This window comes from Aspergillus flavus, chromosome 1 (assembly GCF_009017415.1).
Source record: "Aspergillus flavus chromosome 1, complete sequence".
NCBI lineage: Eukaryota > Fungi > Ascomycota > Eurotiomycetes > Eurotiales > Aspergillaceae > Aspergillus > Aspergillus flavus.
This window is the reverse complement of record NC_092406.1, coordinates 5,290,726-5,314,740: the sequence shown is the minus strand read 5'-3', so window position 1 is coordinate 5,314,740 and position 24,015 is coordinate 5,290,726. Positions and strand designations below refer to the sequence as shown.

The window sequence follows — 24,015 nt, the reverse complement described above, 5'->3', positions numbered from 1 at the left end:
GGGTTGTTACTTTATACTCAACATTGATAATTTTTGATACCCAAGGCGATTAAAAAAAGCTTCGTCGGAGAAATTCAGACGGATTGACACACGAGCCGCGTACGACTAACTCAACGCGCAACATCCAGAATCATACAACAACATCCGATCCAACATCCAACATCCACGCCAAACCCAGCAACAATCTACTACACGCAGACTATACCCATAGCAACACCTCCCAAATAACCCCAAACGCCCATCACAATCTCCACCATGTACGGTGAACTCGGCAACAAACTAGTCCGTCAAACCCCGACCCCCAAACTACCCTCCCTCCACCAAACAACCTTCCCCACCACTAACAAAACCAACCCAGGTCCAACACGCCAAACGCACCCAATCCCTCGCCCACCTACCCCCCTACCAAACCGAACTGGTACGTTCCGTCGCCCGCGAAGTCCGCGACCTCGACCGTGATGTCAACCACCTCCTAACCCCCTTCTCCGGCTCCTTCGACCCCTCCCAACAGCCCGCAATCGCCTGCGCCCTCCTAGTCGACCACCTCTGCATGCGCCGCAACAAGCGCTGTCTCCTCGCGTACCACCGCGTGCGCACCGAGAAGCTCGAAGAGCTCTGCTGGACGGGCATCGACGTGCTTGAGCAGCAGGTGCCCCCGGCCGCGGAGGACGGTGCCCAGACTGTTGCGAGCTCGCAGAGCGGAAACCACAGCTCGTTGAGTCCCGAGGAGGAAGAGTATTTTCGGCAGTATAGTGATTTGTTGGCGGCGTATAAGGGGCACTGGACTGATGTGGATCTTACGGGGGCGTTGGGACCGCCTAAGGATTTGTTTATTGATGTTAGGGTTCTTAAGGATGCGGGGGAGATTCAGACCGAGTATGGGTATGTTTCTTTTTCTTCTTTCTCTTTTTCCTTTTAACCTTTCGTTTCTTGTGACTTTGGGAAGAAGGGAAGACTAGTGGGGTGTGGGGGTTTGGTGCTGACTTCTTTATAGGGTGATTAATTTGACGAAAAATAGTCAATTGTATGTGCGGCAGGGGGATGTGGAACGATTGATTGCGCAGGGTTTCTTGGAGCGGTTGAGTTGATGGTATGTTCGTTTTTGCTTGGAATGATTGATTTGCGGATGTTTTCTATGTTCATGATACCCATGGAGAGTAAAAGTAGAGGAGTTCAGGCAGATCTGTGAGATTTATAGTTTCAAAAAAACACACGGGCTACTGCCACCCTTGTTATATACAGCCTTGTTAGATAGCGTCAGCCCATGCAGAGACATTGAGATGGAATGCCTCCAAAATGGCAGCCCTGGCAACCTCGTCATCGACCGCTGCCTTCTTCCTTTCATCCATAAGCACGCCCAACTCCCTAATACGCCGGGCCACCTCTCCCCACCCTACTCTCTGGCCACCAGTCTCCTCTTTAGTCTCAATATCAGGAGCAACCAGCACATCCTTGAGCTTCCCACCCTCCTTCCGAATCACCCCATCAACAATAACAGTATCAATGTCCCTAATAGAACTATGAAGCACAATGGCCGCAATTGGATCCCGATCCGCAGCAACCAGCAGACCAGGCGAAGTAGCATCATAAATAACAATATCCGCCTTCTTGCCCACCGCCAAACTCCCAATCTCGTTCTCCATGTTGATGCATCGAGCGCCGTGGATCGTTCCTAGATTGAAGACGTCCCTTACGCTGCTACCTACATTCTTGGCCCACTTACTGTGCGCTTCGAACTCCTCGTGTCGTCTTGCTCGTGCCCACTGCAGCACCGTCGACATCTGAGTCGGGATATACGATGTACAAACACTGTGGCAGTCAATTCCCAGGGATGATATTTGCTGGTACTCGGGATAAAGGCAGACCGGGTTGCCGTGGCCCATTTGGAGTTCAGTGATGGGCGTGCTAGAGATCTTCACGCCTTTGTCGCGGATTAGTTGGGTGTGTTCCGGTTTAGGGTTGGTGTTGTGGGATAGTAGGATGTCGGGGCCTAGGAGGCCATGAGAATCAAGGCGATTGGCCGCTGATGGGACATCCGGACCTGTATATGCATTTAGTATAATCGTTCAAGGCCAGGGAAAGCGTCATGAAAGACATAGTGGAGTGGAGTTAGTCAAAGTACATACCTCCGAACGCGACGCCGTAAACTGAATGGGATGTGATGAGCTGCGCTCCGGCGCGACGGACTCGTCCGTATATTTCCTTCAAGATTTCCCCGGGGAGATAGAGCATATCGAAGGCGAATCCCAGCCGGACTCGTCCAGATGGGCCGAGTGGGTTCATAGCTGCGAGTTGGTCAAATGTTTCCATGACCCATGGTGCAAGTGGATCTGGGGCCATTTGGAACTTGGGACTCCATTGGGTTACCCTGGCAGTTGGACAGTACCCGAAGATTGACCTGACTCCGGAGGATATGGTTGCTCGGATAGCTTCTTTGGCTGCGATATGTCAGAACTATACAAATACGTGGACGATCATGTTATGCGATTAGTGGATGATACTTACAATGATCCGGTGTAATGTTGATATGAGCATGGTCCACTACAGTCGTCGTTCCACTGTCGATACACTCCAGCGCACCGGCTAACTGACCCCAAAATGTCTCGTCGGCTGATACGAAAGAACTGACGAAATTGCCGGTAGGGAAGTAATCGAAGAGGGTGTGGTTTGGGTGTGTGGCCTTCAGACAGGTTTGCCATACATGATGGTGTGTGTCGATGAACCCTGGCGAGACAATTTTGTCTGTACAATCTATGATAGTTGTGTCGGAGGATGGCGGCTCAATATTTTGGGCAATTTTAGTGATTTGTGAGTTCTCGATTAGAAGGTCATCTTTCGACGCATGAACGACGTCATTCGCGTCGTGGAGGAGAAGTGTGCCGTTTTTTAGAAGGATTGAGGTGACCATCTTGTATCAGATCCTATCTCCCTAAGGACTAAATGTGTGATTCAGTATTTGATGGTTTGATATAACTGAATACATGGCAGCGCGTCGTGAGGTATAAGAATGTCATCTTGTTCGGCCTTCGGCTCTTCGGATTGGCCGTGAGACCGTCTCATTACTCATACGGCCTCCTGTCAGGGCTCGAACGTGTAGATGATAAATCCTTCTTACAAGGCCGAGACTCAGGAGCCTCCACGTCTGTAGTGCTGAGGAATGTACATTTGCTTTCGCTTTCGTTTTCGATCGTGAGCTTGGATGTTCTCTGGAATTGTTATCTAATTAGTTGCTCTTCAACGGCCGACCCCGAGACCCACTTTGCCCTAAGCAGATTTAATGTCCTCAAATGCTGTTCAACAGCCTCTTTCATGAAGAGGCCAAGGTGGACACTCATACGATAGCCACTGCACATCTACTTTGACTATGTGATAATTAGCTAACATTAGGGCAAGCGCTTTAGCCTATGACGAAATTTCAATAATATCGGGGCAATATTATGCGCCACCTGCAGCATCATGACCCATAACGTACCAGGCAACCCATCCCCTCACTCTCTTGCATTGCCAGATTAAAGCTCTCGCATGATCCCTTGCTCATAAGACACTTGACTGGCCAGTCATCGTTCGCTCAATATTGTTTTAGTTCGTGCAGACATGTCTTTGAGCCAGTCTTTGAATTCAAACATCGAGGGATGGTTGTCCTGAGTTGTGCCATGGTTCCCTATCATGTTAGTAAATCTATCAGTGTCCGAGGGACGATAGTCAGGGTCGGCTTCGGTCCATGTTTCCACTTAAAGGAGGCAGTTTATAAATATGTCGCCTAATAACCGATCCAGCACCAGGCGTATATTCGTACTCTACTATGGGTATGTAAACTGGTTTCTTACGATGTCTGGATACTTGCAATCTCAGCCGGAAAATGTTAGCTTGCCGATCCTCAATCCGCCCATATTCTGTTGAACCATCCGTCTCCAAGATTCTCCTTTGCAGTCGGCCTATCCCTTTGATTGAGTTTCATCTATTGTAGATAAGCTCCTCTTCTTCAGTTGATATCTCTTGCTGGCTGGCTAGTGAAAAAGGTTTCGATTTCTTCCAAGGGGCACATCATTCATGATGAGTGACAGTATGCCTAAGGCCTCTTTATCAGCGAGGTCAGCATATGAAAGCGGGTATGATCCCGCGGGTATGATCCCAAATAGATGTGGTATTGAAGAGGATCTCAAGTTCGTATTCGTCGTGGCCACGGGGAAGCCCATGGGCTAGAGAATGAAGAGGTTGTCACTCCAGATCAAGGAAATAACAGGAATGATGAATTGGTTGTTAGAGGAACCAAAATAAGCTGAAATATGAGGTAACCACCAATGCCCCAAAAATGCCTGAATGTCAGTCGGTGGTCCCCATTGCAATTCTAATTATGCCTCTGGGCTCCTCCGATTGGGCGTACCAATTCCGTCGCAGTCCCCGCAGAAGCTGGACTGTGCTCTGACGGTCTCCAAGCTGGACATCTGTGAAGCGTTGCCCGTTTTCACTCTGGCATAATGGCGCACAGTTCACTAAAACCTTATCTAGTTTAATATTTGTGGAGAAATTTCCAGTCAGAACTAGCACCTGCAGTCAGAAGCTTACTCGGAGCATAGCCCTCACTTGTGTGCACATAGCCATCTTCATATAGCACTTTCAATGCTTCAAGAATTCGCTTTAACACATCTATGATCTTTCTTTGTTTTTTTCCTTTTTTTTTAAAAAAAAAAAAGTTCGAAGTGGTGACTAGACCGCTCTCAAGATGCTTCAGCACAATAGCAGACGGGTCTGCTAGTTCGAGTATCTCATCAGTCGAGGGACGCAAATGCTGTGTCTTAGGCTGGAATCTCCGAAGGACATCCCCAGAGATGGCGGGCGAATTTGATTACGACAGTCTGCCCCAATTTGTCACTGTGGCCAAGGAAATGTATGTAAGCACATTATTTGCTATTGTTTCGCGGTTTATGCGAGAATTTGAATTGGAACGCAAGGGCGTGTCAAAGAAATAAACATAGCGTGTACCTTCCCAGCCAAGTGAACTCGCCGAGTCGCTCAATAGATGTATATGTGTCAGGATAGGGTATCTTGAAGTCATTGGGACCCAAAGGGTTAGATAAGGAATGGATAGGCTATGGAGGCCGTAGCTCGCTTACTAGCTTTGGCTCGTTTCTCAACCAGACGATACATGACAACGTAATGTGGTGCAGCTAAAATCTGACCAGTGGCAAGTGAGTCATATCCATCATGTAATTGGTAGGATTTTGGTTACTCAACGGTTGAGCGTTAGAGAAGGTAAATCGGCAGATGCAGGAGTCGTTTAAGTGATAGTCGGGTCTAAAGATGCACGACAAGCACGGACCCCTTGCGACAACCTATTAAATCACATGTCAACCAAGTCCCACACGATGCCTGCATGCCTGAAGCTTAGGCTTGGGTCCAGAATCCAAATTGATTGATATGAAAGATGAAATCTCCGTAGTCGAATATTAATTTATGACAGCCATTACCTAATGTTATAGCAAGGATTCCCCATTGTACTATTCCGGATCAATCTAGTACGACGCTAAACCGCAAGGAGTGGACCCGACGATAAGTTCCTCTCGTGATAAGACTTTTCTTAGTCAAAGCTCTTTAGCCGATAACAGGGAATCCAATCATTTCCCCCTCCACCCATACTCCTCCTCTAAACTAACCTAGCACGACATACTACTGCTGGATGGCTTCTCAAATGCCTTTTCCTCCTCTCGTACATACTTTTTTGCGTCTTCGGTAGTCCAAATAATGTCAATTGCTTCCGTGGTCTGATTGACACTTGCGTCATTCAGGATCACCTTTTTCTCCGCACCCAGTCTTTTGGTCGTCCCCGAGCAACCAAAAGAAGGAAGAGTCAAAGACTCCCGGGACTTCCTGATCCTTGTAAAAGAATCAGGTCCTTCCAGCCGGTACTTACGCGATTCTGACGACCACGATGGGTGTCTTCCGTCCACGAGGCCGCAGCGACTCTCGCGTGTCCGGGCTACCTTTCCGCCGGTCTCCCTTTGTTGATGATGAGGCTCCAGATGCGATTGAGCCTCCTGTAGAACAGGCCAACAATGGTAGTCCTCCGAGAACACCTTTGGGGATCGAGTCCCTTGTATCTGGCGGGACAAGCCACAGGACGCCAAGTCGTTCATTCTACCACCGATCCTTCAACAGTACTGCAGGTGTGAAACTGGAACCTTCCCTCCAAACGCAATGGCTACCTTGGAGAATGTTTGACTGACTGACTGACTGTTAAAGATCCCGCTCGCTATTCGTCTCAAGGACTTCGAGAACAAACTGCAGAACTAGCTTCTTACGCGCTCTCCTTGAATGGAAGCTCACTCCCTGAAGAACGAAATACGCTGCCGCCGTCCCTCGATATCTTTCATCCGATCCAAGATACAGACCTCTCTTCATCACCCGCAGACACTGTAGTCACAGAAGCTCTAGACACCGAGCCACCCACTGGCCCTATCGCTAGCTCATCAGCATTAACTGAGATGATCCGTAACCCTTCCGACTCCTTGGACGGTGTCAATGGCCGGGGCAGTGCTCCAAAGTGGAGTGGACTTGGTGAAGGTGGTGCTTCCGTAGGAATCTCAGGCACGGCGTCCGGCATGCATGAAGCTCCTAGTACCGAACAGACATCTCTACTGCCCAAGTCACCCCATACAAAGCCCTTCCGTAGTTATGGGATCACCGAAGATGTTGAGAGTCAAGACACCATCAGGGAACGCAAACAGAATGCATTTCATAAGATGCTTTCGAGTTGTATGATTTGCTTCCAAGGGCTACTACATCCAAAATCATGGAATGGGCGGACGGTCTGGGAACAAGGTGTCATCTACCCTTTTAGTCTATTGCCTTCAGTATTCCTCGGTCTCTTGCTCAACATTCTTGACGCTCTATCATATGGAATGATTTTGTTCCCGCTGGGAGAGCCAATATTCTCTGATCTTGGGTCAGACGGTATCTCCATGTTCTACGTTAGTACCATCATCGCCCAGCTGGTTTTCTCATGTGGAGGGTCAATATTCCGCGGCGGAGTTGGTAGCGAGATGATCGAAGTTGTTCCGTTCTTCCACCAGATGGCCTTCACAATTCTGGCACGTGTAGGCCAGGATAACCCAAGGTCTGTCATCGCAACTACTATTCTAGCATTCTCAGCCAGTTCGGTCTTAACAGGCTTGGTCTTTTTCTTGATGGGAACTTGCAAACTAGGCTCCCTCATCGGTTTCTTCCCCAGACACATTCTGATCGGGTGTATCGGTGGTGTGGGTTTTTTTCTCTTGATGACGGGTGTTGAGGTCTCCGCGAGACTACCTGGATCTCTCGAAATCACTATCCCTACTTTGGAGAAGCTTTCGCGTCCAGACACGGTACCCCTTTGGCTCGTACCATTACTACTTGCAATTGGTCTCCTTGTTCTGAAGCGTTTTGTGCGGTCTAACTTTCTGGTTGGTGGCTATTTCATTGCCGTCGCAGTCATATTTTACATCGTGAAGTTGAGTGCCAAGGTACCAATGGATACCTTACGCAAGAGTGGTTGGGTATTTGAAGCACCATCATCTAATAACCCATGGTGGCACTTCTATACACTCTATGGTGAGTTTGACTACAGATGATCGATGCAATATTTCTGACCGTGTTAGACTTCGCTGCCGTCGACTGGGCCGCCTTTCTTGATACCATCCCGGCGATGTTTGCGCTTACTTTCTTCGGAGTTCTTCATGTTCCCATCAACGTCCCAGCATTAGGTATCTCCACCGGCGAAGACAATCTGAACGTTGACCGTGAGCTTATGGCGCATGGTGTCACAAATGCACTATCAGGATTTTCTGGGAGTATACAGGTATGGTGATGTCCCCTCTGTAACAGTTGCCGTCATGCTAAACCTCCACAGAATTATCTTGTTTACACAAATAGTTTGCTTTTCATCGACAGTGGCGGAAATTCACGTCTCGCAGGTATTATGCTTGCGGCCGCTACCTTGGGGATCCTCCTTGTGGGGCCAGTAATAGTCGGATTCATTCCTGTCATGGTCGTGGGGGCACTCATTTTCCTACTGGGGATTGAGTTGATGGAGGAAGCGCTAGTTGACACGTGGGGAAAGTTACAGAGGCACGAATATATGACTGTAGGTACAATCTAGATTTTCCCACAGCACTCAGAACTAACTTGGCAGGTCGTCATCATTGTCGTCACTATGGGCGCTTGGGATTTTGTTGTTGGCATATTCGTCGGTATTATCCTAGCGTGTATGAGTTTCGTCGTTCAGACATCCCGTAAATCTGCCATTAGGGCGACATTTTCAGGCAAGATTGCTGGCTCAACTGTCCGGCGGCCTCCCATCCAACAGCGATTCTTACGAGAAGCAGGACAGCAGACGCTCATCATCAAGCTTGGTGGCTATCTATTTTTCGGAACAATTGTCGACGTCGAGAACACAATGAGAGGGCTGATTGAAGAGGAAGCTTTTAACAAACGTCCTATTCGATTTATTATTCTGGACTTCTCTCGTGTGTACGGCATCGACTTCTCTGCAGCAGAAGCCTTCACGCGTATCAATCGCATTCTGCGAAAGCGAAACGTGCTGATGACCATCTCAGGGCTGAACACCGGGGGAGATGTCGGCAGAAGTCTTCAAAATGTCGGGCTATTCGAGTCAGAAAATGGTGTGCAGATATTCGAAGACTTCAACTCTGCACTGGAATTTTGCGAGAATGATTATTTGAAGGTCTTCTACAGCCACCGTGAAGCGTTACTGAAGAGGAAGGATACGTCCTCAACGTTCCTAGAGGTGCCTGGGTCACACACCCAGCACCATCTTCACGAAAGTATCGTGAGCTCCCCTCGTCACCGACATCTCCAGCAAGCAGCTACTACGACGCTGCGTGAGGATGAGACAGCCGTGGTGCCTCCGACAGCTTGGGCTTCTATGCGACAGCCCCTACCACTTTTACTCCAAACATTCCAGGGGTTAACTTCGCGCAACGAGGATTTCTGGTTCCGGGCTTGTACATACTTTGTCCGTGACACCTACGCAGCTGGTACTGTATTGTTCCAGGAGGGCGACGTACCCAATGGCTTCTACTTGCTTGAATCCGGGATGCTTCGTGCGGAATATGAAATGCCACAGGGGCGGTATTTCGAGCTGATCGTAGCCGGACGGCCGTGCGGAGAATTGCCGTTCTTCAGCGAAACCCGACGAACGGCAACGGTCAAGGCGGAACAGGACTGTGTCGCCTGGCGTTTGACTACAGCCAAATGGCGAGATCTGAGGGAGCGGGAGCCCGAAATTGCCCGGGAACTGCTGACGGTTAGCCTGAAGCTGACCACTGAAAGAATGGACAGCATTACTTCGTAAGTGGTTTTCGCCTTATTCTGCCCTAAGATTAGGCAACACTAACCCGATCTAGTTATGTTCTTACTATGGCGGCTTAATGATGCCATCTTTCTGTTTGTCTAACTATGCATGCTTGGGTAGGTCAGGTGTACAAACTTTTTCGCATTTGTCGCATATTGTTGGTCATCATTTGAGCGTTATATTTAGCATTTGGCATATGTGATACGTGGATTTGTTGAAATATGATTGCACATACTTGTCTATATTCGGACACGTGCTTCTCAGGAGCTGATGACGCAGCTTCCACATGACAGGTGACAAGATAAGGAATAACGGGAACCCGTGACTTTTGTTGACCTATCTACTGCCTACAGGCTAGTGGATCTGAGGGAGATAGGACCATTCTCTATCTGTTTCAAGATTTCAGGTGGCTGATATGGAGATTGTTGCTGCGGGGTAGATTTAATTACCAGATATACTATGTACGGGGCTCTAAGATAGACGTCCGAAAGAGAAAATAGGAGATGGCGCAATCTTGATATCAGATTCCTTTAAAATGAGGTATGCCGTTATGTCAATGATCCCTTTATGATATAATGAGGGCCAATTTGCGGACAATATCGGAATACCACAGTACCTATGCTCCGTATGTACTGTACCTATGTGTGGAGTTACACTCTTCCCCCACCCATACTGCCGTACGGAGTAATCTTAGGAAAACTACAGATACATATACGTAACTAGCTAAATGTAGATGAGGGTTCATTGCCAAACAATGGAAAATTTTGATACACTCCAAAACGCCGCAATCCACCAGAAATACCTATAACGGTCCAGTATCGCCCTTCTAACCTCCCAGTACTAGAAGATCAAGACACGCGGAAATGAGGAAGACATGAGGCACCCTCGTCCTTGTCCGTTGGACAACGAGAGACACGGGCCAAGACAACGATCATCAGATCGACAGTGGCCTGATTGGTTGGATAGGTATCGTCCGTTGGGCTCGAAACGGTCCATAATGGAAAAGGGGGGAGTGGATCGGGTTACTGAGACTAGTAAGAACTAAGTTAACTTAGTTCCTATTACTAACCACAACACTAAGTAACTAACTACCTTGGGACCAAAAAACCTATGGAGCTCCAACAATTGGTAGTACTACGCCGAAGGGATTAGGGGGGCCTGTGTTAAAGGGCTTTTTATCTATCTGGTGTTTGAGATTTGTGTTCCCTTTTTATTAATTTTTGATATCTGGTCTTTTCTTTTCGCCACATCACCAGATCCATAAAGGTGTAATTGTTTTTAGCTTCTGTCGCTAATTATTGAAGTTACCCCATATGTACTCCTTTTGTCGCTGAAGAAAAGAAAATCAGTGACGAACCCATCCTACATACGTACGTACGACATACATACGTGCCTCCCACCCTACCTTCTAAGCGAGCATCAATTCTCCTGCAGGGATGGCTTGACACCACCGCGAAAATACATTGGTAGGGCTGCGACAAACATTCCTGCGCGACAATAGTACTTAGTACCGCGCTAGGGTGGGACCTCGACCATTTACCCACCATGGCGCTACGAAGATGGCTATCGAACCACGTCCTGGAAAATCCAAGTGTCGATTTTAATCTATCACCAAATAATCATCGTCCATGCCTAATTTTACGATTTGTGCCTTTCTTTCTCGCTAGAAAAATTAGACTAGAACGAGACTAAATCCCAGAAAAGGGAAAAGAAAGAAGAAGGGATGACGTGATAGGGGTTATCCTTCTTTTTTATCATTTTTTTTAATTATATTTTTTTTTCTCAGTTTGAGGATCTGTTGTTTCTCTCTCTTTTTTTATTACGATACATGTGATGGTTGGCTGGACAAGAGTACTCCGTTAGTTCAGTCGAGAATGAAATCACCCATCTCTTCTTCGATTGGTGTCACTGCCTTATCGTGCAAGTAAATCACCGGAAAACCCTGGTTTACGCCATGTTGAAGGAGGGTGTCTCTTCTTGTTCATTGGATGGGGGTGCCGGTCACGGGTTGGGATTAGATACTCGAGTCGCGTGGCCCTGCCTTTGCAACTTCCAATGTGCTTTGCCTATTGATCAATCCGTCTGTACTTTCTTCCTTTCCCGGGGAGTAGTCACTAGGTAGGGATGCGAACACTGGTTAAAGGTTGGGGTTTGTGCACCGATGGTTGGTTGGTAAGTGCTGTGTCGAGGGCTATTGTCAAGGTATATAATACCTGCGATTAAGTACAGCGCTTGTACATCCCTCTCCCAAGGAAGCACCAGTGTTAAAAGGCTTGAAGATGGGATAGAGGGTGTGGAAGCGCCATAGTAATTAGGTTAATAAAACAAGGACTAGACTAAATTAAGTAGACTAACGCAGAACGCGGAATAAGTTACTTGGTTAGCTTGTTTGTGGAAAATTTCTGTAAGAATCGAGATCGTTGGTGGATCCGTCTGGTCTGGTCTTTTTTTTACTACTTTTTCTCCCTTACTCGGCTTTGGGTCTCGTCAAGGATAAGGAGTAAGTGGGTTTGATATTTTTATACAATGTTACATCGCAGGAAGATATATAGGTACCTGAGCGCATGAAAAAAGGGTATGTTTTGCAGTCATATCATTAACAACAAATCAAAGGGACAGTACATTGTATTGCCATGTAATTGGAAGCCAAGAAGAAATTATTTGTTGGAGGTTAGCGGCCGAAGGATGGACTTTTTCTTGTTTCCCTTTTTTTTCCCTGGTGCTGCTTCAAGTACTTCTATCATGAGGATACACAGACCATATGACTCAAGGTAACACGGTTCAACCACAATAACCCACTCAGGTTGATTCTCGAAAGGAGTCTCCATCCATGGTACAGCTCCCGAATGGGTGGCTCGAGGTCCCACAACGCGGTGAGCGGATGACATGATCTAAAACATTGGATTTTGCTGGTGGTTTGATCTGGTGTTAGATATCTTGAAGAACTTTCTATTTTATTCTCTGGAGTCCATATTCCAATAGTTAGATAGAGTACTTATTGTTCGGTGGAAAGAATTTTTCATTTCTTCGAGGAGGAAGAGAATAGCGTAACGATCGGTAGTTGATTAGGGCTACCCGTTAAGCTGCATGAGCGGTAGGGGAGCTACTACAGTTCAAGCTACTGGTCACTAAGCTGTCATAGTGTCGTTAAGGTCCCGGGGGGCTCTCATCTCCTTTTTGGACCACTGGAACGAGGAGACTGGATAGGGGGTTGCTAGTCTATGTCTATCCTTATTCTCCCATGAAGAATTTTTAATTTGACTGGGTTTAGTTTCTGGTCCTAGACTAAATTAGGGAAATTTGCCATCATATATACGAGAGAATCGTTCCATTGACGTCCATGCTTCAAATCCGACCCTTTTTCTTGTCGACGTTTCAACCTGTTACCAGTCCTGAATGATTCCCTCCCCAGGCGCTTAGAAGGTAATCATGAACCTGTCCAACCAGGCAGAGAGATTCGATGGTACCTATTAATCATCCCTACCGAACGACATCGTCACCTGCAGAAGTGTCGTCGGGATGAGGAGCACCTGATACTCGTCTGCATCAATCCGATGGGGGCCGCCCCTTATTCTGAACGGGCCATTGGTCCAAAAAAAAGTAAATTTAAGTAAAAGATAATAAAATAAAATGTGGAAACCAAAAAAAAACAATAAAAAATAAAACCAAAATCTCCTTCTCCGTATACTCCTTAGCTTTCCACGCCCCACTCTTCTCCTCCTCGTCTCTTTACTCTATACTTTTTTTTTTCCCTGGTGTCCAAGGTTGTTGGCCGCCCTGCAGCTCCTTTCCCTTTCTGGGGCTTCTGCCCACACCCTTTCATTATTTTCACCCTCCTTTCGCCCCTTCTCCTTCTTTGTCCTGGTTCTTTTTCTTTTCTTTCTTTTCTTCCTCTCTTCTCTCTTCATTCCATTCTGATCCTGCACTTCTTCCAGAGCAACGACTTTGTTCGCTTCTTCTCTCTCCCAAACCCTTTACCTTTCGTTGTGATACCCGAGCTCTTCAAGCCTCGTGCTCTGAGAGCTCTTGTTTTCCGTTAAGATACCCCCTTAAGATACCCAAACGGACGTGACACTTCATTACGAAGCTATTTCAGCTTCCATTAACAACTTTTAATCTCATCTCTACTATTATAATTACCATTTAATCCCTACAACATGTCCGACGTTCAGAAGCCCGTCGAGGAGACTCCCGCTCCCGTCCCCGCCGCTGCGCCTGTCACCGAAGTGCCTGCTGAGACTCCCGCGACGGAGACTCCCGCTACTGAGGCACCCAAGGAAACCCCCGCAGAGGATACTGAGGCTACTCCTGCTGCTGCAGAGGAGAAGAAGGATGAGGCTCCCGCTGAGCAACCTAAGGAGGAGGCCAAGGAGGAGGTGACTCCCGCATCGGAGGGTGTCCTCGGTCACAAGGCCCCCGGTCTCGTCAAGTAAGCGCCGCATGTCGCAATGGATCTATAATACAAGTGACTAATCACATGCACTATAGGAGTCTGCGCTTCTCCAAGCGCTTCTTCTACTTCAGCGAGGACGCTGTCGAGGCTAAGCAGCTGTCTGCTTTCCACCAGAATGAGAAGGCCGCTGTTGCCAACCCCATCGCTGCCTGGGCTAGCCAGACCGGCAAGGGTCTTCTGTTCTTCACCAAGCGCGCTGAGGACAAGAACACTCCTACTGGAATCTTCAACTTGGTCAGTATATTGCTCTATCTGTGAAAGATGAAATACTGACGTGGAGCAGGCTGATGTCACCGACGTCACCAAGGAGGGCTCCAGCGAATTCCTCTTCAAGGTGAACGGCCACAAGCACACCTTCCAGGCTGCCAATGCCACTGAGCGCGACAGCTGGGTTGCTGCCATTGATGCCAAGGCTGCCGAAGCCAAGGCTGAGAAGGAGGCCATCACCTCCAGCGAGGGCTACAAGGCTGAGCTCGAGAAGCTGAGTAAGTTTGGATTGTTCAAAAATAGGCCGTCATCATAATCTAATATTGTGTAGCCAAGCCTGCTGTCGTTGAGCCCGTTAAGAAGGCCGCTGAGAAGCCCGCTGAGGCTAAGGAGGAGGCCAAGGAAGAGGCTGCTCCTGCTGAGGAGAACAAGGACAACAAGGCCAAGAGCCGCTCCCAGTCCCGCAAGCGCGCCAGCATTTTCGGAACTCTCCGTGGCAAGAAGGAGGAGACTGAGGAGAAGAAGGAAGGTGACAAGACCGAAGAGGCCAAGCCTGCTGAGGCTGCTACCGAACCTGCTGCTGAAGCTTCCGCCGCTACCGAGACTACTGAGGGTAAGTACCAAAGCTACGCGATTAGTTTTGTCTGAAGCTAACTGAGTTCAAGCCCCCGCTGCTCCTGCTGAGCCTACTGAGGCCAAGGAAGACAAGGAAGAGAAGGAGGAGGAAAAGAAGGAGGAGAAGAAGGAAGAGAAGAAGGCTGAGACTAAGTCCAAGCGCACTTCTCTCTTCGGCAACTTCTTCCAGAAGGTCACTAGCCCTTCTCACGAGAAGTCTGAGAAGGAGGCCACCGCACCTGCTGAGACCCCCGCTGTTGCCAGCACTGCTCCTCAGCTCGACAACCCTGTCGAGGAGGCTTCCGTGAAGCCCATCGAGCCCGAGACTGTGACCGCCCCTGCTGAGGCTGAGGCTGCTAAGGATGCTGCCCCCGCTTCTCCGGCCGCTGAGACTCCCAAGGACAAGCGCCGCACCTCTTTCTTCGGTAACTTCGGTAAGAAGAAGGGTGACTCCGACAACGAAGCTGAGGGCGAGTCTAAGCCCAAGGGCAACAAGCTTGGTGGTCTTTTCCGCAAGCCCAGCAAGGCCGTGAAGTCTGAGCCCAAGGAGCCCGCCGCCGAGACTGAGGCTAAGGCCGAGGGTGCTCCCAAGGAGGCCACTGTTCCCGAGTCCGCTGAAGAGTCCAAGCCCGCCGAGCCTGCTGCCACCACTGAGGAGGCTAAGCCCGTCAACGTCTCTTCCACCTCTGCTCCCGTCCAGGCCGCCGCATGAAGTGGTTCTTCAAGCCGCGTCATTGAGTATGAAAACTGGTGGGATCAATATGGAGTACACGCTTAGTGTTCCTCCCTCCCAGTGATGAGTGCCCATGGGCGCATAATTTTCTTAAAAAAAAAAAGAAAGAAAGAATCGTTAGTAATTGCTTATTGATATTATTTTGTGTTGATTCCAGTGTCACTGCTTTGGTGCCTTGCTTCGCAGCGAGGATCTTGCCAAATTGAGTGTCAATGATACCCTCTGCTGCTTTGGCGGTCATTTCCGACTCTGATGTTCTTTTCGCGTCTGGGTCGCATTTCATTCCTTTATGATATCCGTTCCCGCGAGGATCCCCTAATTTGGCCTTGCGTGCGTTCTGCTGTGCGCCGTCCAAACTAGATTGATACCACTGCTGTTTGTGTTTTCACGGTTGGTTTAGTTCTGATTGTCTTCGCCATTTGATGCTTCGTACTTTGATACCCTATTGGGAGGAAGGATGGTCTTTGCCAGGGCGGGTCCCGCGCTGCGCAAATCGACCCCAATCGTCTACTGTCGTGGGCACGTTCCATGGCGTGTATACGCCGTGTGCACTAGCGCACAGCATCATAGGTAATAGCTAATAGAATCCATACTTGTCTTTGTACCCGCATCGTCCTTGTAATGATCTACTTTTCTAGAAACTTCATAGTAAACCAGGTCCATCATCATCCTCCACCGTGTGGGTGACAGTGGAACACTTCCGATTCGAGCCCCATCCCACGGATCCAGAACCCGGAGCAGTGGCTTTGCCTAATCGTAATAGTAACCCTGTCATAAGCATGCCGACTAGGATCCGGGATGTACCTTAATTGCTCTTGAACATTGGGCTAGCGAATTGGCATCCGAATTTGACACTGTAGATCAACGTCCTGGAATGGATCAACCGAGCCCAGGGCTATAGGGCAACTAATGATCCACATTCCAATAATTCGATTTAGTCTCAGACAGTGATGGAATTTAGGACTCCGATATTAATTTATTTGCACTTGTGACCTTGCTTACGAACATAATCTGGGCAACCCATACCCCCAGTACTTCAACGCAGTGTTCCACTACGGTTCTGTGATTTTCGTCGAATTAGTGTAGTGATTCTACTAAGTCCGATTAAGCGTACGGCGATCTTCAGGGCGAGTGCCACATAGTGAGATGTATATAGTACCTCCGACGCCACGTTCTACACGGAGGTGATGCCGGGTGGAGCTGGACATATTTGTGTTGCAGTCCAGGGTCAACCACTTGCATGATATATGACTTCTGTCATTTTGTGATTAGATTTCTGCTGAATATCACTGCATATTCTCGATCGGCTGGCTAGTACTCCGTATACAATCATGTTCAAATATTCAGAGTGGTTGTTGCTTGTCATATGAAAGACTTGCGATATCTCTATACAATGGATGTGTTAAGATATACCTTGAGTTGCTATGTTGCGTGCAATCCGTCGCTGTAGACTTCTCGTCGGTATTTGGGTCTCAGATTATATTTGGGATATATCTGAGATCATTAGAGGGAATGAGGAATTTGAGTTCGCTTTCTATTTTTTATTTGTTATTTCTGGTCTTCTTGAGTTGAGACAGGAGCTCGTATAAGGTGTAATAGTCGGGTTCTGCGTAGCATGCTTTTGATAGAGTACCAATGAGTGTACCCAGAATTTGGATGTCACTATTTATATATATATGATACATACATAATTTGTTCCTCGCTGGTTTTACTCGTATGCGTTGGTACAAATTGGTGGTTTTGGCTGAACGGTGGAGCGCCGAGAACACCTCGCTCTTGTTATTTTGATGTGAAACATTTTGTTTGTCTTCACACGGTAGATATATATAAAGCGAATTAGAGCACTTGTATCTATTTTATGCACATGCAATTTCAATTAACGAGCAATTTCAATAATGAGCGGGTGCACGAAGAGTAAGATTCCTAAGACATCAAAAACTCAGTACGGAGTAGTTGATTTCGCGCCCTGCGTCTAACTCCTTGACACCGAGTGGACACATGACCGAGAATAATCAAGGTTCCATTACATCAGATGACAACGTCTGTATTCGCTCTCTATGCCTATTTCACGATGACGGTGATTACCTTCTACTTGTGCGCAATTGTCCAAACACGAAGTTCGATTCCCGCATAATTATCGCAAGGATATTCGGCGGATACGCCCGGTGTACATGCAGAATTGAAATACACTTTTCGCCTCTCGGCGAAACGAGCGAATACTCGATTCGAGTGAAGATTCTTATCTGAGACTAGACTCGACACCTGGTCAGGTCATAAGATGACGAGTCTCGGTGTTTGCAATAAATAGCGGATTGATTTAAAATTCAGATTGTGTACTCGTTGATGGGATGGATTTAATATAATTCAATCTACTCCGATGGTTTGATTGTGCCATGCTTTTTTCGGAGTAGGTTGGTTTACTCCGAGTTAGAGCTGGTGCGCAATGGACAACTTTTGTTTTTTCTTTCTTTCTTTCTCTTCGGGTTCTAAGTCTAAATGGGGTTCTCGAAACAACGGGACCTCCACTTTTTTGATCGTTTTCGTGAAATGTGGTCGGTTTCTATCTAGTGCTGAATTTAGATACAAATAGTGTTTTCTTGGGTTTCGTATAATTTTGTCATATGCTTGGAGGGATTCCGCCTCAAATGAGGGTGAATTTTTTTTTTCTTGATTCTGAACGGATGATCCTCCCTTCTTGAAGAGGAATATGGAGAAAGGAAAAAGTGAAAAAAAAAAAAAAAAAAAAAAAAAAAAAAAAAAAAAAAAAAAGAAGAGAGAGAAAACAAACGGCTCAAGCGGAAGAGAATTGGGGCTGATAAAGTTTGGAAACACGCCCTTCGACCAAACTAACTGAGCATGGCGGGGAGTGCAAAAAGGAAATTGATCTCCACGCACATTATTAATCCTCTCAAGTCCCCTCTTTTTAACCATTCAGGATTCCAGATCGCTATTGAGAAATGATTGCAAACTTACCCATCATGTAGGATCCTGTAGCCTAAGGTCTCTTACAGCGATAAGTGCGGCTCAGCCCCCATTCAAACGGGAATTGGCTCCATCTGACGGCGTCCCAATGCAGACCCCGAGACAGCCTGGAGAGGCTGTGAAGCCTGCAAGATGCAGTCGCAGGCGGGCGTTGATGCCTAGACTTTTAGACCGGTACCCTCATTGGACAATGGATGTGACGGGTGCAATACTGGACGCGAACCGGTTTCATCATCCGCATCCTCCTCTGAACAGCACTTACACTGAGACTATTGTAGCACTAAATCACTTGGGAAGCGGTGGAGAAGCCAGCCGAGTACGAGGGTCGGTACCCGCTGCGTAACCTGCAAGTGACTTCAGGTTACCTTGCATTCTCTGCGTGGGTGCAGGTATCTTGCTCGTACTCGGCCCCAGGCACCGGAGATGCCTGGGGACACCCTGGTATCCACTTAGCGGACGAAGGGGCCAATCAGGGCCTCGGATGGCTCTATGACTCACACCTGCTGACCGCGTCCATTGGTCTAACGCCCAATATGGTTAGTGTAGTAGGCGGGGAAGCGGTCGGCAATGATTGGCTGATTGTCGGATGAAGGGCGCACACACTGCGTTTAAGAAGTGCCTGATTTCCCATCGTTGCCTGGGCTTCTTTTTCCTTTTTTTCTTTCTCTTCATATCTTCTCTTCTTTATATCTACACCACATATTATTTCAACAACCGTCATCATACAGCCATATACTGAACAAGAACTAGAATATCAAGAAGCGTTCCACAATGGCCTCTTTCTAAATCCTCCCCCAGGAAAGAGCTCGTCTATCTCTCGTGAGACAGGCATCATAGATCCTCAACGGACTTCGTCTTTTATCAATATATCTTCACCACACCCCTCAGAGTCTCCTGTCCCAGGACCTCTGAACTTTAGCACCACCTCGGGTAGCTCAAGTTCTTTGAACAACATTTCTACGTTCGACTTCACGTCGTTCAACACGGATCACCATCAGCAAACATGGCTCCCTACACCCCCGCCCCAGCAGCCTACGGCTCAGAATCTGAATTACAACGACAACAACAGTGCCAACTCCCTACAGGAGGACTTTGTGCTATATCCCCAGCATCCCAGGGACTCTCGTGCGCCAGCACCCTCGAGTACAACCCCTAGATATCCTGCATACCATCCATCTCTGGTCCGTCTTGGGCACCTTTCTCGACGACAAACTCTTAGTTTGCAGCAGCAACAGCAGCAGCAGCTCTCAGCCTCGCCAGTACAGGTTCCCCGCTTGACCAGACTTGCCTCGCAGTCTACCGGGTTCCCTCTGTCTTCGTCTCATCGGTTTAGTCCCTCCACTAGAAAGCACCTCTTGCGTCTACGCGCAGCGTCCGTTGCTTCGAATTCTCCACCTGCGGTTGTGAATTCTGCGTATCCCAATCGCCCGCCCGTTCCCCTATTCAACAGTCCCGCCAATTCCACCTATCAGAAACGGCAACAAATTCCGATAAATCACCGTCGCATAATGTCTACTCCTAACATTGCTCAAGGTGAGCTTTGGCTGCGCTTCGTTCAGTCTCAGAAAGGGGCACATGTTAACATTCCGTCAGATCTCCCCGATTTCTTCGATCTTCAAGCTGATCGCTTCGGGGACGATTTGGTTCCGACCACGGAGCCCACCATGCTCTCCCCTCATCAGATGACCGCCGGCGTCATGGCAGGTCCCGACTCTCTGGCAGATCTGCCATCTGGCACGATCTCGCCCAAGGATCTGTTCATGGATGCCTCTGCTCCGCCGTCGGCCTCTTTCACTGATTTGAGCACTCCCTCATTCGAGTCCCCAGGGTACTTCAGCCAAGATACTTCCCCCATGTTCGCTACAGACATGGAACTAGGCCCTGGCGTGGAGGAGTGGGGTTCTCTCTTCCCCTCCCAGGACGATTTCTCCTTGGGTCTCGACACCACTGCCCTTGACATTGCTGCGGCTCTGTCGCAGCCCAAGGTTAAGGCTGATGTCACCCCAGCATCTCCTATGATCCGTACCACGTCATCCCGTGCTACATCTCCCTCCGCTCGCTCAGTCACCAAGCCCTCTCATGTGGCTGGTGTGAACGCGCGCCAAAGGAAGCCTCTGCCTCCGATCAAGTTTGATTCTCAAGACCCAGTGGCCATGAAGCGTGCTCGCAATACCGAGGCGGCTCGGAAGTCTCGCGCCCGTAAGCTTGAGCGCCAGGAGGAGATGCAGCGCCGGATTGATGAGTTGGAGAAGTCACTCGAAGAAGCTGAACGTCGTGAGCAATACTGGAAGGCTCTTGCCCAAAACAAGGCCTAAGTGATGTAAAAGTCGGTTTTTAGTTACCATGCTGTTTCTGCAAGTTCTGTTATGAATGGGTTTCTGCGGTGGGCGGGGGCTAGGAGCCTCTCGCCAACCCAGATGTCGGATGCACTCACTAGTGCCTGGAACTGGTCACTGGTGAAGTGACTTCCGACAGGATAAAAGTTTCTATTGTTATTTTTACCATATGGTCGTGTGCTAGCACTTTCGGACCGCTTTGTCTTGATTATCTCTACTTCTTGCCAGATATCGGCTATCTATCTTCTGATCATTGTTCTAGCTCACTCATGGGCTCTGATGTTTCATTATTTCGCAATGGCCGGTTCTGATGTCTCCTGCTTGGCAGGATTGACTCGTGGCTACTAATTTTTTGGATGTTTTGCTTGATTACTTGGATTGTTTGATGCTTGTGATTTCACGTGTATTAGATTGTCTCCGAATCCACCAATCTTGCTCATCAAATAGTTCTCCCGAAGTAGATCATTCGTGTTGAGTACGCATGCAACATGCAACGCGTTACCTGCAAGTAATCAAGACCAATGCCTACTCTAGCTTAGACGATCGACATGCATAATGTAGACCATGTAAGAAGATAGATAATTTACATGGAACAATCATGGCATCAAAGCTATGCTCCATAACAAGCAAAGCAAATAAAAACCACTATGAAACACAACTCAGACTTGCCTTTAAAAACTTCACCGTCCCAAACCTCTCTCAAACAGAACCATCAATACCATCTAGAGCCATACAACAAGCAAAACCGACACACAACCCCTCAATCCACAAGACCAACCCACCAGCACACTCCTGCCCCCAAGAACTCAATCTCAACGCCATACATACACGGATTAGAACCTTCCGAATCCATTAATGACCTATACCTTCGCTCTGACAGCCAGTGCAGAAGGGGGTACAATAATGAGCAGGCGGTCTCTTTACCGGTCAAAGAACAGGTTACTACACACATTGGCCTGAGTGAGTCTGGGAACAGGGGAGGCTGGATGAGCACGGTCTAGAGATCAAGATTGCATATCACTCGACGCTGGGTGGATGGTAGAAATGGGGGTTTGAGACTAGATGAGGTGTGGGCTCAGAAGTATCTGATTCCTTGGTTTTGTCATCACTGCTGTGTTTGTGTTTTGGGGGTGGGTTGGTTGGGGGGAGTGTGGGAGGGAAGAAGGTTGTTGTTTATGGGGAGAGGAAAAGAGTGTTGTGTTGGAAGTTGAAAGTTTTATTTAGCTGAGGGCGTCGGTGCCTTTTACTCTACCTTTTTCCATCTTTGCTGTCCGCGAGCCGAATTGGATGGCTCGTTTCTTTTCTCGCGCCACGGTCGACATCCCTAGTTTGAGGGCTACTAGGCGAAGGGCGCGCTTCTCTGGGTCGATGCCGGTCGTGGCCTTCGTAGGATCATCGCTTTCTGGCTCTGGAAGGCCAAAGCCGCACTTTTCCCAGACGGGGGCTTGCACGACCCACGAGACGAAGTCTTCGTCGAGGTATGGAAATCGTGCTTCGCGGCCCCAGTGTGCTATTACCCGGTTGTCGCGACCTAGGTTGCGCTTCCCGAGACGACTGACATCCAGGTCGATCTCATCGATGAGCCCCTCAAACCCGTTGCGTGAGTATGCCATCCCATGCCGCGCGTATCCTGCGAATAGCTCATCGGCTCCCAGGCCTGATAAGAGTACTCTGGCAGGGGTTGTATAGCGTTGCGGTTCGGCATTGCCTTCGTGGCTGTCGAATGCAGATCCTTGTCCCCGTGAGGCGAAGTAAAGTGCACATGCAATGGACAGATCCATTTCTGTATTGTGCGGCCTCATCAGACGTTTCACTGTGTCACGATGTGCAACTGTCTCCACGTAAGGTATGTCGATTGCGACAAAGCGCCAGTTACGGCCGGGGCAAACGGCTTGAAGCTCTGCGAAGGCTGAGCGACCGGTGATTCGGTCGGGGCAGTTTTCATACACTGAGCCTGTTTTCGCTTCCTTGCTCGCTGCAGCTGCTACACGGGGGTTTTCGAAGGCAACGTTGAGCAAGTCGATTGACTCGTCGGCCGGTAGAAGCTCATGCGATAATCGAGCGAGGATGGTACAGTCAAGCCCCCCAGAGAATAGCACAGCAACCTTTGTGTTGCTCTCTGTAGTGAAACCCGGGGGATCACGTACATTTTGAATTCTGAGTGCAAGAGACGTACGAAGTCTTTGCTCAAGCTCGTCCACGCAAGGCGACTCAATGCTCAGCTGAGGAGGGACGTCCTGCGGAACAGACCTGTTCATGGGAGGAATGGGGTTTCTCTGCATGACCATGAGTATGTGTTTCAAGCATAGTGATCAGAAGGACATACGTACCAGATGACCAGGAGAATCTACGTTCTCCCATGGTAGTGTTTGTATGCTGTCAGTGTTGAAATGAGTAGCACCAGTTTCGGGTGTAGGCGAATCCTGCATGACACTGCGTGTGAAATCAATCATATGCACACCAGTTGTGCCAACTTCGTCGAAGTGGGTGGATGACGTCCCGTCGCAGAGACTGCAGATTTTAAAAGCCCCAGTATCATCAATGCCTTGAAGCAGGGACCTCCTTCCGAGGCAATCCCTGCTGAAATATAATTTTGCGTTGACAGCGTCATAGAAGACAAAAGAAAAAGGCCCACAAATTCTACTGATAACATCCACAACTCTCTGGATGGCAGTTCCATTATCAAGGGCATTGGATGATTCTGAATTGTAAGACGGCTTCGCAGCTTGTAGTAGTAGATTAAATATCAGTTGGGTATCATTACCTCGAATGGGTTCACCTGCTATTTTCCAGGCGTCGCCATTCCAGCAAAGTACGGATTCAGTAGTGGTGTCCACAAGAGGCTGGGTGACAACTTGGTCACCTCTCATCGAAAGAACTGTCGAGACAAACGTAAGGAGAATCGGTACAGACCTTATTTGATCTGTGTTGACATCTCGTTGAACTTGTTGAACTTGGAAGCTATCGGGCCCCCGTTTGCGCAACAAACAGCATGTCTCCTCATTGGGAAGTACGGGCCCAGAGGCGCTTAGGGAAAAGAAAATGCCACACATTGTAGCATTCCGGCCAGGGGTGGTGTTTCTCAGGTAGTAACAGAGAAATGAATGACTCGCGCCGGACCTCGGGGGAACCGTGACCCCGGCGGTGACGTGCGGGCAGTCCGTTATACTCTCAACACTTGTGATGATATTCTGACAACTACCAGAGATAACAACAAGTGCGTTCTGTTAAATCCACCTTTGCTGGAGGCGGCTTATTAACAATACTAGTTGCCGTAATACTTTCCCCGCCGATTCCGTTACACCCGCTGTCTCGGCACTTATTGCTGTGATCCTTGACA

At 48.4% G+C, this 24,015-nt stretch overlaps 7 protein-coding genes across 7 annotated transcripts; 5 read left to right on the top strand and 2 right to left on the bottom strand.

Moving 5' to 3' along the window:
* The first annotated feature begins 146 nt into the window (after positions 1 to 146).
* F9C07_1143772 (uncharacterized protein) lies at positions 147 to 1,168 on the top strand. Its single transcript, XM_041287893.2, has 3 exons — positions 147 to 282; positions 359 to 882; positions 995 to 1,168. The coding sequence occupies exons 1-3, from the start codon at positions 256 to 258 to the stop codon at positions 1,086 to 1,088; spliced, it is 645 nt and encodes a 214-aa protein (XP_041140148.1). The 5' UTR covers positions 147 to 255; the 3' UTR covers positions 1,089 to 1,168.
* Positions 1,169 to 1,247: 79 nt separating this feature from the next.
* On the bottom strand, positions 1,248 to 2,908 carry F9C07_11021 (amidohydrolase family protein; the record flags this gene model as incomplete). The annotated part of the gene is made up of 3 exons (XM_041287906.1): positions 1,248 to 2,041; positions 2,127 to 2,438; positions 2,506 to 2,908. 3 exons carry the CDS (start codon positions 2,906 to 2,908, stop codon positions 1,248 to 1,250), a joined length of 1,509 nt encoding a protein of 502 aa, XP_041140149.1.
* Positions 2,909 to 5,450: 2,542 nt separating this feature from the next.
* Positions 5,451 to 9,825, top strand: F9C07_1143848 (sulfate/bicarbonate/oxalate exchanger SAT-1). The gene is made up of 6 exons (XM_041287894.2): positions 5,451 to 6,164; positions 6,241 to 7,587; positions 7,635 to 7,834; positions 7,886 to 8,119; positions 8,168 to 9,345; positions 9,402 to 9,825. The coding sequence occupies exons 1-6, from the start codon at positions 5,930 to 5,932 to the stop codon at positions 9,424 to 9,426; spliced, it is 3,219 nt and encodes a 1,072-aa protein (XP_041140150.1). The 5' UTR covers positions 5,451 to 5,929; the 3' UTR covers positions 9,427 to 9,825.
* Positions 9,826 to 13,506: 3,681 nt separating this feature from the next.
* On the top strand, positions 13,507 to 15,336 carry F9C07_11019 (PH domain containing protein; the record flags this gene model as incomplete). Its single annotated transcript, XM_041287895.1, has 5 exons — positions 13,507 to 13,778; positions 13,838 to 14,036; positions 14,086 to 14,287; positions 14,341 to 14,622; positions 14,675 to 15,336. 5 exons carry the CDS (start codon positions 13,507 to 13,509, stop codon positions 15,334 to 15,336), a joined length of 1,617 nt encoding a protein of 538 aa, XP_041140151.1.
* Positions 15,337 to 19,067: 3,731 nt separating this feature from the next.
* F9C07_2209660 (uncharacterized protein) lies at positions 19,068 to 21,130 on the top strand. Its single transcript, XM_041287896.2, has 2 exons — positions 19,068 to 19,872; positions 19,933 to 21,130. The coding sequence occupies exons 1-2, from the start codon at positions 19,848 to 19,850 to the stop codon at positions 20,652 to 20,654; spliced, it is 747 nt and encodes a 248-aa protein (XP_041140152.2). The 5' UTR covers positions 19,068 to 19,847; the 3' UTR covers positions 20,655 to 21,130.
* F9C07_11018 (uncharacterized protein) lies at positions 19,343 to 19,495 on the top strand (the record flags this gene model as incomplete). Its single annotated transcript, XM_071507541.1, has 1 exon — positions 19,343 to 19,495. The coding sequence occupies one exon, from the start codon at positions 19,343 to 19,345 to the stop codon at positions 19,493 to 19,495; it is 153 nt and encodes a 50-aa protein (XP_071366036.1).
* Positions 21,131 to 21,785: 655 nt separating the features above from the next.
* On the bottom strand, positions 21,786 to 23,929 carry F9C07_1143728 (asparagine synthase-domain-containing protein). The gene is made up of 2 exons (XM_041287907.2): positions 23,006 to 23,929; positions 21,786 to 22,951 (listed from the first exon to the last, which is right to left on the bottom strand). The coding sequence occupies exons 1-2, from the start codon at positions 23,726 to 23,728 to the stop codon at positions 21,896 to 21,898; spliced, it is 1,779 nt and encodes a 592-aa protein (XP_041140153.1). The 5' UTR covers positions 23,729 to 23,929; the 3' UTR covers positions 21,786 to 21,895.
* Between the last annotated feature and the right edge of the window lie 86 nt (positions 23,930 to 24,015).

Excerpts from the sequence above, each read along its gene's own strand:
- F9C07_1143728 (XM_041287907.2), bottom strand. The coding sequence starts at position 23,728 with ATGTGTGGCATTTTCTTTTCCCTAAGCGCCTCTGGGCCCGTACTTCCC. Across the intron at positions 22,952-23,005 it reads TAGATTCTCCTGGTCATCTG|AGAAACCCCATTCCTCCCAT; the intron begins GTACGTATGTCC and ends ATGGTCATGCAG.
- F9C07_1143772 (XM_041287893.2), top strand. The coding sequence starts at position 256 with ATGTACGGTGAACTCGGCAACAAACTA. Across the intron at positions 283-358 it reads GTGAACTCGGCAACAAACTA|GTCCAACACGCCAAACGCAC; the intron begins GTCCGTCAAACC and ends AAACCAACCCAG. Across the intron at positions 883-994 it reads GAGATTCAGACCGAGTATGG|GGTGATTAATTTGACGAAAA; the intron begins GTATGTTTCTTT and ends ACTTCTTTATAG.
- F9C07_2209660 (XM_041287896.2), top strand. The coding sequence starts at position 19,848 with ATGTCTACTCCTAACATTGCTCAAG. Across the intron at positions 19,873-19,932 it reads TACTCCTAACATTGCTCAAG|ATCTCCCCGATTTCTTCGAT; the intron begins GTGAGCTTTGGC and ends ACATTCCGTCAG.
- F9C07_1143848 (XM_041287894.2), top strand. The coding sequence starts at position 5,930 with ATGGGTGTCTTCCGTCCACGAGGCCGCAGCGACTCTCGCGTGTCCGGG. Across the intron at positions 6,165-6,240 it reads ATCCTTCAACAGTACTGCAG|ATCCCGCTCGCTATTCGTCT; the intron begins GTGTGAAACTGG and ends TGACTGTTAAAG. Across the intron at positions 7,588-7,634 it reads GCACTTCTATACACTCTATG|ACTTCGCTGCCGTCGACTGG; the intron begins GTGAGTTTGACT and ends TGACCGTGTTAG.